The sequence below is a fragment of the Scyliorhinus canicula genome, chromosome 7 (assembly GCF_902713615.1).
Source record: "Scyliorhinus canicula chromosome 7, sScyCan1.1, whole genome shotgun sequence".
NCBI lineage: Eukaryota > Metazoa > Chordata > Chondrichthyes > Carcharhiniformes > Scyliorhinidae > Scyliorhinus > Scyliorhinus canicula.
In genome coordinates, this window is record NC_052152.1 from 55,904,549 (window position 1) to 55,917,487 (window position 12,939).

At 56.4% G+C, this 12,939-nt stretch overlaps 1 protein-coding gene across 1 annotated transcript in view; it reads right to left on the bottom strand.

Moving 5' to 3' along the window:
* f5 (coagulation factor V) overlaps positions 1–12,939 on the bottom strand; it is a 153,474-nt gene that overhangs the window by 129,090 nt on the left and 11,445 nt on the right. The window contains exon 4 of the mRNA XM_038802074.1: positions 266–475. Coding sequence (XP_038658002.1) covers positions 266–475 — 210 coding nt within the window. The remainder of the gene's footprint in view (positions 1–265; positions 476–12,939) is intronic.

The window sequence follows — 12,939 nt, forward strand, 5'->3', positions numbered from 1 at the left end:
ATAGCCGGTAAATTCCACCCATGTTGTTGTTAACAACTTTCAAGCACAAGAGACAAAGGCATAATGGACACCTCAGCTGACATTCCCTATTAAAGATCGCTTAATATCCTGGAAGGTAACAGGTGTTCGGAATAATGATTGGTGAGTGATCAGAAGATTAGCAAATAGCTCCTTTAGACTGTCCTATTCTGCAAACTGACAGGATAGCAGGGATCCAAGGATGGGAATCAAAGGAAGTTCAATAAGAGGAAAAGAAGTGAATTACCAGGTTTACAGATGAGTAGAGTTCCAATCAATCCTGTGTGGAAATCTTTCACTACATCAATATTAGAAGAATACATGTAGGTAAGACATTGAGAATCAAATATTGTTGGTCCCATTTCTTCTGTGATCGTCCATGTGTAGGTATGTTCTTCGGAAGGTAAAATAGGTTCTTTTCTGTCTTGAAAGTACAATCTGTTTTCATGGAAGAATCCTAAACAAACACAAAACTCAACGTTAGTGCCTTCTGTGCTGTAGAAATCATTATGATAGAATTTGATGTTAGCATTTTGAAAGCTACTTTTGGACAATGGTGGATTTTTTTCAAGTTTACTGTGAGATCTGCATTATAAATGGCAATGGTATTTAATAGAGCAGAGAGTGCTGGGTGTGATTCCCCCACTTTTCCAGCTATGGTTCTCAGCCACCCAATGTAGGGAAATTCATGAATAATCAATCACCTGTTAGTCCTACACTTAGTCAGTGGTCCAATTCCAGCGAATGGACATATGCATATAACCACATATTTATATTGCACCTTTAACTTTGAATAAAACATCCCAAGGAGCACTATGAAGCAAAATACAGCACAGAGACACATAAGGAGATTTTAGATCAGTTGACTAAAAGGTTGTAAAAGGTGTCTTTAAAAAAGTAAAGTTAGGGGGGGGGGGGGTCTCGATAACCGAAGACACAGCCATGAATGGTGGAACAGTTTAAAAATATTGAGGTTGCTCAAGAGGCCAGTAGATATCTCAGAGAGAAATTTACCGTTGTCACACTCACATGAACATAGAACATGCAGTGCAGAAGGAGGCCATTTGGTCAATCGAGTCCGCACCGACCCACTTAAGCCCTCACTTCCACCCTATCCCCGTAGCCCAGCAACAACTCGCAACCTTTTTGGACACTAAGGGCAATTTAGCATGGCCAATCCACCTAACCTGCACGTCTTTGGACTGTGGGTGGAAACCGGAGCACCCGGAGGAAAACCACGCAGACACGGGGAAAACGTGCAGACTCCACACAGTCAGAGACCCAGTGGGGAATTGAACCTGGGACCCTGGAGCTGTGAAGCCATTGTGCTATCCACTTGTGCTACCGTGCTGCCCAAAGGATGTCCTTATTGCCTTTGATAAGAGCCGGTTTGGTACTTTGGGAGGGGCAGATTGGGGGAAATATAGTTCCAGGAAGATGGATATAGATTTGGGAGGCAGTAACATGTTCAAGGACTTTAGAGAGGAAAGGGAGTTTGGAGATGGGACGATATTTTGCAATGATGGTGAAGTGAGCTCTAGGTTTGCCTTTTGGAGGACATGGATGATGACAGCAGATTTAAGAAAGAGACAGAGACAACATTTGACGAGAGAACACCATTTACAATATTGGTTAACATGGGGACCAGGAAGGGTGGGGGGGGGGGGGGGGGGGGGGGGGGTGCTCACAATGAACTTGGAGAAGACAGGAGGGGAGGTAGAAGAAAATATCTAGAGAAATATCTAGGTCTAGGGCAAGGTGGGAGAGGACGGAACTTTACAGGAAGTTTGGCCGAGCAGGCAAAGGGAAGGGAGGGACACGGTAGAGGTAGCTAATCAGATGGTCTCAATCTTAGTGACAATGAAGTCTATGTTCTCTTCAAACTTGAAGGGGAGGTTGGGTTTTAACATTCAGTTTGCACTATAGTAAAGAGGTCATGGGTTATTGTTGTATTCCAGGATGATTCTGGAATAAATCTTTATTAATAATCTTTACTGTCACAAGTAGACTTGCATTAACATTGCAATGGAGTTCCTGTGAAAATCCCATAGTCGCCACATTCCGGCACCTGTTCTGGTACATAGAGGGATAATTCAGAATGTCCAATTCACCTAACAGCACGTCTTTCGGGACTTGTGGGAGGAAACCGGAGCACCCGGAGGCAACCCACACAGACACAGGGAGAACGTGAGACTCCACACGACAGTGACCCAAGCCGGGAGTCAAACCTGGGACCCTGGAGCTGTGAAGCAAAAGTGCTAACCACTGTGCTATTGGGCCATCCAATAATGAGCAGTTTTCATAAATGAGCGCAGGACCTTATAGTGCTTTATCAGGTCCAGCCATTTGATGGCAGATTGCCAAACCAACTGTCCACCAGATCATAGAAACATAGAAAATAGGAGCAGGAGGAGGCCATTCGGCCCTTTGAGCCTGATCCGCCATTCATTATGATCAAGGCTGATCATCCAACTCAATAGCCTACTCCCACTTTTCTCCCATATCCTTTGGTCCTCTTTGCCTCAACTGCTTTATCTAACTGTGTCTTTCAAGACTGTGTCCCTTGGATTTAAGGGAGTAAAGATGAGGGTCATACCAGGCGGAGTGGCTAGGGTGAGAAAGAATATTGGTTTAAATGTAGACTGGGGAGTCAAAAGGTGGAGGGGAGAGTGCTGTTGAGCATATCAGTAGCTACAGAAATCTGACAAACAGAGGGCTCAAGTCTAGACACTTGGGATTTTGAAAATGAATCCAGGAACAGATACAGAGGAAGGGTTAGGGTCTGGAAGGAGGAAGTGGGCAGTGTGATACAAGGAAGCAATCAGAGGTGGTCTTATCTGTGATTGAGTCCATGCACAGATCTTCCTATGCAAAACATGCATGCGTATATAGTGTTCTACATAAGCAGAACATGCTTGTGTTGCAATGTAATTTGCAAACCGTGTTTCAATTAAACTTAACAATTTAGCTTTACCACTAGGCTTCACTGAAAAATGAGTAAATTGGATGAGATTGACCATAAATTAAGGTCAGCATCTGTTACGTCATATCTCTGCTTGTGTGCTGTACCCAATTTTGCAATAGCATTTGCTTCAGGTATCTACAGGAGTAACCAGTTGGACAGTTTCAATATGTAAGTAAGCTTTACACAGCATATTCCCATTCATTCTTCCTGTGGTCCTGCTGGAATAACCCACCCTACAGTATAATTTGGACATTCAGGATTACTGGGGATTGAGCTACTAAAAGGTATGCCTTTAATGAGCCCTGTCTAATTATGTATCTTCTTGTTTATCCATGAAAGTAATTTTGCAGCAACTTTTGGGTCAGTGTTATATTTCCCCGCCACAGACAAAGTACCACCATGTGTTTTGCAGTGGGAATCTCTTTGTGTTTGTGTTTGGAGGAATAATAAAAATAGAAAGATAGAAGACAGACCCGGCTGGGCACCCTGCAGCAGAACTTGACTTTGCTCCCATTTTGGGTGCCGTTCTATCACTGCTCAAGTATCAACTGCCCTGCTTTGAAAATGTAGGCTGAGTATCTCATACATTTAGTTTAAAAAAGATGTAGTATTCTATCTATTTAAACATTTTTTCAAATGCCATTCTTGAGCAGTGATCTTGGACAGGATTCTCTGAAAACCGGCGCCAAATACGGCGCGGATCGCTCCGGAGTCGGGCCCCCTCAACGGTCGCGAAGTCTCTGGGCCCGAATGGGCTAGCAGCGGCGTGACGCCATTTACGACGGCATCACCCGCCGTGGACGCACCGTGTCACTTGACGCCAAGCAGCGTAAATAATGCCGCTCGGCGTCACAGCACAAAAGACGGACCCCCCCCACCCCGGAAGACCCGCAAAGATGGCCGGCCACCGTGCAGCCCCGAGGTTCCAGGAGCACGATATCAAGGTGCTCCTGGATGCAGTACAGGAGAGGAGGGAGGCCCTGTACCCCGGACATGGCCGCAGGGTTGCCCCACGCCTCAGCTGGCACCTGTGGACGGAGGTGGCAGAAGCCGTCAGCGCTGTGGCTGTGACACCGAGGACAGGCACCCAGTGCCACAAGAAGGGCAACGACCTCGTCAGGGCAGCCTGACCCCCCCCCCCCCTCCCCCCCCCCGATGTGCGGCACACCCCCAGGTGCAACCAACCCTAACGCTAACCCAACCCTAATGCTAACCCAAGGTTAACCCTAATGTGCTGCGCACCTCTGCCAATATACGCGCAACCGCTGTCATGCAGTCATATACCTGTCTAACACTGTTGCCCGATACCCTGCCACCCACCCGCCCGACCCCCCACAGGAGAAGCGTGCACACAACAGGGAGCGTCAGCGGATTGCAGGGGGCCCAGCTGATGAGAGACCACTCACCGTCCATGAGGAAAGGGCCCTGGAACTGGCAGGCGGACCTGAGGACCGGGAGGTTGCCGATGCAGAGGTCGGGGGCCCGCCAGCAAGTGAGACACCCATGGCCTTTCCCCCTCCCCCATATCCGCCCTCCCCATATCCCCTATACCCCCCTCCCCCATATCCTCCATATCCCCTATACCCCCATCCTCCCTCCCCCATCTCCCCCATATCCCCCTCCCCCATATCCCCCCTCCCCCATATTCCCCATATTCCCCCTCCCCCACATCCCCCATATCCCCACTCCCCCATATCCCCCTATCACCGCCTGTGTGTCTAACCATGCTGCTGTATTGTGTATTGCAGGACCAAACGTCGAGGCACCCGACCCCGCCGACCGCTCGCAGGATGCCCCAGGGCGGCCACGAGAGAGGGAGAGACCCGGTCCCTCTGGTGTGCGAATCCCGCAAGCCCCCCCAGGGCGGTCACGAGAGAGGGAGAGACCTGGAGGAACACGGAGACGACGCCCCCGTCTCTTGCGGATGCGGCGACGCAGGCGTGTGACACCCAGCAACGAGGGGAGCAGTCACAGGCCCCCGCCGCAGCCGAGCCAGGACAGCCCTACCCAGGACAGCCCTACACAGGACAGCCCTACCCAGGACAGCCCTACCCAGGACAGCCCTACCCAGGTCAGCCCTACCCAGGACACCCCTACCCAGGACACCCCTACCCAGGACACCCCTACCCAGGACAGCCCTACCCAGGACAGCCCTACCCAGGACAGCCCTACCCAGGACAGCCCTACCCAGGACACTACTACCCAGGACAGCCCTACCCAGGACAGCCCTACCCAGGACACCCCTACCCAGGACACCCCTACCCAGGACACCCCTACCCAGGACAGCCCTACCCAGGACAGCCCTACCCAGGACAGCCCTACCCAGGACACTACTACCCAGGACACTACTACCCAGGACACTACTACCCAGGACACTCCTACCCAGGACACTCCTACCCAGGACACTCCTACCCAGGACAGCCCTACCCAGGACACCCCTACCCAGGACACTGACACACATGAGACTGGAAGGTAGGACAGTGAGACACAGTGGACGGGTGAAGACGAGGCGCCACCCCAGGGGACCATGGACTCGGAGTCGGACGATGCAACTCCACAACTCCACTGCTTTCTCCAACACACTCCACCATCGCAGAGACACACCTCGGTTGGGCACTTTAGTGATGAGGCGTCTGGTACACTCACTGGTGCGCACAACACAGCCGTACTGGTACAGCAGGTGGAGGTAGGGGCAGCAGAGGGGCCGGGAGTTCACAGGGCATCCTGGTGCAAGCGAACATCTGCCGCCCAGACAGGTCCCGGGTTCATAGACCCGATGCAGCCACCAAACCTGGGACGAAGGAAGGGGATGATGGCCGGCTTGCAGCGGATGCAGACGCAAGTGGAGGAGTCCACCCGCGTCTAGGAGCTGGGAGTGGTGCCGGTCATGCGTGCTACCCAGGCCGAAACTGCACGGGTGGCGTCCGCGGTGGAGACAATGGGTGCGATGGTGTCAGACATGGGAGCAGGATGCGAGGCCTGGGGCGTTCCGTGAAGGCGGCGTGTGTGGCCCAGGACATGGTTTCCCTCTCACAGGAAGCCATGAGCCAGAGCCAGCGGCAGATGGCAGAGGCACTCAACGCCGTGGCCCAGTCTCAGCAGGCCATGGCCCAGTCTCAGCAGGCCATGGCCCAGTCTCAGCAGGCCATAGCCCAGTCTCAGCAGATAATGGCCCAGTCTCAGCAAGCCATGGCCCAGTCTCATCAGGCCATCGCTGAGGGCATTGGCGCCATTGCCCAGGTGCTGGCCAGCGTCGCCCAAACACAGACAGGGATGGGCAACTCCCTGAGCTCCATGGCTGCAAACCTGCAGACCCTTGTCGATACCAGCACGGGCCTCCAGGACTGGCAGTGCCAGGTGTCGGGGGGGTCGTCGGATGGTCGGGTCCGTTCGCACCCCCGACCCATGTAGAGGCCCGTGGGTCATTGGGCACCCTGAGGGAGGAGGAGGTGCTGGGGCCCGTCCAGGGTCCCCCTGTATGGGAGGTCCCGGAACACCGCGGCACCTCGGACTCCCCCGCTTCCGTCCCAGGTGTATCTGGTGGGCAACGGACAGGACAGGCTGGCAGCTCGCCATCCCAGTCGCCCGAGCCGCAGCCTGGCCCATCTAGGCCGGGCTGCCCCAGGAAACGGCCGCCAAAGGGATCCCGAGTCACAGAGCAGGAATTACAGGAGTCCACCTCAATTCTGCTGTACCATCTGGGGAACCACCTAGGCGTAGTCAAAGGGCCCAGAAGGCCAAACAATTAGACACTGAGTAAGTTGGCACGGGTGCAGGGCACAGACGAGTTTTAGGGGCTAGGGCACGTGTATGGACTGTTTGTTATTAAAATCACTTTCACACCTACAGAAGCTGCCTTTGTGCTCTGTCCCCAGCGCCGGCCCTAGGGTTGCTGGCGCCCCGGGCAAGCTGAACTTCGGCGCCCTTGGGGGGGGGGGGGGGGGGGGGGGGGGGGGGGGGGGGGGGGGGGGGGCGAGAGGGGGGGGGGGGCCGGGGGGGGGGGGGGGGGGGGGGGGGGCGAGAGGGGGGGGGGGGGCCGGGGGGGGGGGCCGATGGGGGGGCGAGGGGGGGCGGACCGGGGGGGGACCCCAGGGGAGGGCAGGGGGAGCGGACCCGAGGGGGGGGCGGGGAGCGGACCGAGCGGGGGGGCGGACCGAGGGGACGGACCGGGGGGGGCGGCCCTGGGGGAGTGCGGCCACCCTGGGGGAGTGCGGCCACCGCGCATGCGCTGGTTGGCGCCGGCCCAACTGCGCATGCGCGGGACCCGAGTCTGGTGCCCCCTAGCACATGGCGCCCCGGGCGACAGCCCGAGTTGCCGGTGCCTTGAGCCGGCCCTGTCTGTCCCAAGCGTGCGGGGGTGTCATGTACGTTGAGCGCCAGTGTGTGTGCGAGGGGTGGTCTTACGTCGCCCCCAGGTGAGCGTGCCCCCCTCCACCTGGCCCACCCTCTCCATTCCCCCGGGCAGAGGATGGGACCGTGCGCTGCAGTGTCATGGCCGCATGCAGGGATGGTCCAGGTGGATGGTGGTACTGTGGCCATGGGTCAGACATTGTCCAACGATGTGGAGCCAGGAGCTCATCGCAGAGCGGGTCGTCATCATTCTCCATGGACTGCAATAGACATGCTTCCACCGGCGACCGTGTGAGCCCGGCCCATTGTGCCGCAGGTGGATCTGCAATGGAGGGGTGGTGTGCATGCGGGTGGGGTAGGGTGGTTGGGGGTTAGGATGTTTGTGCTGGGTGGGTGGGGGGGGTTAGGGTGTTGGTGCTGGGTGGGTGAGGAGGGGAGGCTGGTTGGATGTTGCCATGGTGTGCGGTATGTGGCCATACTCGCCGATTCGCACGCCCCCTAGTCAGTGAACCAGGCGGCTATCAGCCTGTCCCGTGCCCGCTGGCCCAGCCCGTAATGGTGGACAGCCACCCGCCCATGTCCAGCCCATCTGCCCTGACCATTGCCCCCAACTCCCTCATCTGGGGAGGTTTGCGCCTCTTCCTGTTGCTCCCCCACTCCCCCCTCCTCTGCCTGCGGCACATCGCCCCTCTGCTGGGCGATGTTGTGCAGGACACAGCAGACCACAATGATATCGCCGACCCTATCTGGCGGGTACTGGAGGGCCCCTCACAGAGAGGTCCAGGCACCTGAAACACATCTTCAGCAGCCCAAAGCACCTCTCTATCACACCCCTGGTCGCTGCATGGGCATCATTGTAGCTGTTCTCCACGTCATTCTGTGGCCTCCGTATAGGGGTCATCAGCCACGACGGCAACCGGTAACCCCTGTCGCCCAGCAACCAGCCCCTCAGCCGGTGTTGGCGTCCCTCGAACATGCCGGGGATGTAAGACCGCGACAACATGGGTACCGGCGCAGACGTGCAGGATAATCAGACCACCTGGATGTTCATGGAATAGGTCCACTTCCTATTGGTGAACACGGCCCTGTTATCTGCAGGTGGCCGCACGGCGATGTGCATCCCATCAATCGCGCCCTGGACCATGGGAAACCCGGCCACGGCAGAGAAGCCCACTGCCCGGGCATCCTGGCTGGCCCGGTCCATAGGGAACAGGATGTAGTGGCCCGCAATGGCATAGAGGGCGTCTATCACTACCCGGATGCACCGGTGCACCGATGTCTGTGAGATTCCGGAAAGGTCCTCACTCAGCACCTGGGATGACCCCGTGGCATAAAAGTTCAGGGCCACCATAACCTTCACGGACACGGGGAGGGTGTCCTTCCCCAGTGCCACACGGTGCCAGGTGTGCCAGCAGGTGGCAGATGTATGCCACGGTTTCCCGGCTCATTCGGAGTCACCTCCTGCATTCCCGGTCCGTGAGGTCCTGGTACGACGAACGGGGCCGGTACAGATGGGGCCTCCTCAGGTGTCTCTGTCGCCGTGGGGCCACGATGCCCTCCACCCTCTCCTCGTGCTCCTCTTCCTCTTCGTGCACCCCCTCCTCCTCCTCCTCGTCCTGTCGGGCGGGTGCCCCTCCAGCCTGGGCGCCTGCCGCTTGCCCCTCTGCGGCAGCCTGCGGCAGTGGAGGATGGCACCTGGCCAGGCGGACGATCTCCCTTCCCCCCCCCCCCTCCCCAGCACTCTCCCCCTCCCCCCCCCCCCCCCCCCCCCCGGTACTCGCTCTCTCCCCCCCCTCTCCGGCACTCACTCCCTCCCCCCCCGGGTACTCGCGCTCTCCCCCCCTCTCCGGCACTGTCCCCCCCTCTCCGGCACTGTTCCCCCCCCTCCCAGGCACTCGCTCTCTCCCCCTCTCCGGCACTCGCTCTCTTCCCCCTCTCCGGCACTGTTCCCCCCCCCCCCCCCCCTCTCCGCCACTCGCTCTCTCCCCCTCCTCTCCGGCACTCGCTCACTACCCCCCTCCCCGGCACTCACTCTCCCGCCCCCTCTCCGCACTCTCCCCCCTCTCCGGCACTCGCTCTCTCCCCCCCCTCCAGCACTGTCCCCACCCCCCCCCCACCCCCACCCCCCCCACCCCCCCCCCCCCCCCCCCCCGGCACTCTCCCCCCTCTCCGAGCACTCGCTCTCTCCCCCCCTCTCCGGCACTCGCTCACTACCCCCCTCCCCAGCACTCGCTCTCTCCCCCCCTCTCCGGCTCTCTCCCCCCCTCTCCCGGCTCTCTCCCCCCCTCTCCGGCACTCGCTCTCTCCCCCCCTCTCCGGCATTCGCTCTCTCCCCGCTCCCTCTCCGGTACTTGCTCTCTCCCCCCCTCTCCGGCTCTCTCCCCCCCCTCTCCGGCACTCGCTCTCTCCCCCCCTCTCCGGCATTCACTCTCTCCCCCTCTCCTTCTCCGGTACTCGCTCTCTCCCCCCCTCTCCGGTACTCGCCCTCTCTCCCCTCTCCCCCCCCCCCCCCCCCCCCCTCCGGCACTCTCCCCCCCCCCCCCCCTCCGGCACTCTCCCCCCCCCCTCCGGCACTCTCCCCCCCTCTCCGGCACTCTCTCCCCCTCTCCGGCACTGGCTCTCACCCCCCCTCCCCCCATCCCCCCCCCCAGACTGCGGCCACGCTGTCACCTCTCCTGCGGCCACCCCTCACTCCTTGATCTAACTCCACGCTGATCGGCGTCAACCATCAGCACTGGTTGACGCCGTTAAATAGATGTTTTGATTTACGCCAGCGTGACCCGTGGTCACGTCGGCAGGACTTCGGCCCATCCGGCCGGGAGAATACAGGCAGCACCGGGGCTCATAGCCTCCCGCCGGCCCCCGGCATTCTCCGAGGCGGGCGGCGGGATTGACACTTCGCCGACTTTTTACCGATCGGAGACTTCGGGAGACGGCGGGGGCAGGAGTCACGCCGGCCCCCGGCGATTCTCCGACCCGGCGGGTGGGTCGGAGAATCCCGCCATTTGTCTCTAATGACAGACAAGATGTTAATTCCACAATACATAATGAAGCATCATTAGCTTATGATTTCATCAGTAAATATATTAAAACTTATCTTTTTCATCAGCCTTCCTGTCCTGAAAATATTAATTCTGAACTAGGACATGGTTCCACAACAATAGATAGTGCCACATATGAATGGTGACCTTGGACAAAGAGGTGGACTTTAAGGGGTGTCTTAAAGGAGAAGTGCGAGCCTGAGAGGTTGAGGAAGACAATCCAGAGTTTAGAACTATGCAGCTGAAGGCATGATAGCCATTGGTGGGAGGTGAAAAGTGGGAATGGATGATAATTCAAGAAGTGCATTCAATACCTTCCCCGGCCCTCAGCATCCATTCTGCACGCAAGTACCTTGATAGGGACTGACAGCAGACCTTTAAGCTCCACCCACCATTCGCACACAAGTACCTCCAGCAATCAGATCCCTGACTGATTTTCCTCTCATTGACTCAAGTACAAGGAAGTCACACAGTCGACTTGCTGCATGGATAAGATTAGTTAACTCAGCACAAACCGAGCATTTATCTTGTTTGCATGAATCAATCACTGCAATCACTCACTATGCTATCAATGGTGCTACCAGTAACATGTTATTTTCTTGCAAATACTATCAGAGCAATGCAAGCTCCGCTACTTGTGGTGGTTGATTATATAGCAAAATACATCATAATCTGTGAATTTGGACATGCCCATTTTTGAACGCATGCAGGGTGCAGGGATCCACCCCAGCACCTGAAGGATGAACCCCAAGACACATCAGATATTGGACCGAGGGATTCATTTCCATCAAGATAGCCAGCTCCAGATAACGGCAGGCAGCTCTCTGGCAAATAAAGATTTAAGACTAGGCTGTGATATTCATCATGTCACGAGGTAGTGGTGGCTTCTGTGGGGGTAGGGGAGGCTGTTTCGGTAATTGCACCTGCTCCTCTTGGTTGCACATTCAAGAGTGTACATTTTAGATCTTACCTTGTGAGCTGTGACCCAAATTAGAATTGCTGAATACGGGTACTCATGAAGTCTAGCAAAAATTACACACTGTGTTAATCAAACAGAAAAACTGAGGATTAAGCTCTGTAGACATTTCAAATTAAAAACAGCTAGCGGGAGAGCATTCCTCAACCATTCCAAAGGTTAGTTTAGTTTGCAAACAACTTCCACAGGAGGTATCAGAATGGTCTCTAAAGACGACGGCCTCTAATAATAGCAAAAAAAATAACTTTCTACAATATTGTTAGAAAGATTCCTTCCATACGATTTTATTCCTATGGTAAGCAGATGAAAACGAATAAACAAGATTAGAAATGAAGCAGGATGCCTATTCCATATGTACACAGAACAGTATGAGTCAGAGACAGCATACATGGTAGAGGAAGATGAACAAAGGATTAATCAGTTATCTTCAGAAGGGAGCCAGGGAATCACAACATTACCCATCCAGGAGGATATCTACAGAATGTGCACTCTCAAGTCTATTCACAGAAACTGTGACCCCACTGTTTGCCTGGGAGCACTGCATTGTGAGAACTTGACCAAAGTTTGATAAATAAGTGTCTCACTAATGTCCAACACTAATGGCCATCTTAGACTGGGTACTGTGTAATGAGAAGTGAATCATTGCCAATCTGGCTGTACGAGTCCCCTTGGGGATGAGCGACCATAACATGATAGAATTTTTTTATCAAGATGGAGAGTGAAGTAGTTGATTCGGAGACTAAGGGCGGGATTCTCCGACCCCCTGCCAGGTCGAAGAATCACCCGGGGCCGGCGTCAATCCCACCCCCGTGGTGTCCCGAATTCTCCACCCCCCGAGATTCGGAGGGGGCGGGAATCGCGGTGCTCCGGTCGGCGGGCCCCCCGCGCCGGTTGGCAATTCTCCAGCCGCGAAGGGCCGTAGTCCCGCCGCTGACAGGCCTCTCCCGTCGGCGTGGATTAGACCACCTACCTGACCGGCAGGATTGGTGGCGCGGGCGGGCGCCATGGTCCTGGGGGGGGCGCGGGGCGATCTGACCCTGGGGGGTGTCCCCACAGTGGCCTGGCCCACCTATCGGTGCCCACCGATCGGCGGGCGGGCCTGTGCCGTGGGGGCACTCTTTTTCTTCCGCCTTCACCATGCTCTTCACCATGGCGGAGGCGGAAGAGACACCCTCCCCTGTGCATGTGCCGGTATGACGTCAGCAGCCGCTGACGCTCCGGCGCAAGCGCGGACTTACGCTGGCCGGCGAAGTTCTTTCAGCCCCGGCTGGCATGCCGCCAAAGGCCATTCACGCCAGCCGGCGGAGTGGGAACCACTCCAGCGCGGGCCTAGCCCCTCAATGTGAGGGCTTGGCCCTAAAGGGGCAGCCCGACGCCAGAGTGGTTCACGCCACTCCATCACGCCGGGACCCCCCGCCCTGTTGGGTAGGGGAGAATCCCGGCCTAGGGTGCTGATTCTTAAAAGGGAACTATGAAGTTATGAGGTGTGAATTGGCCTTGATAGATTGGAGAGAGTTACTTAAAGGGATGACAGTGGATAGACAATGGCAAGCATTCAAGAAATGCATGGGGGAACTACAGCAACTGTT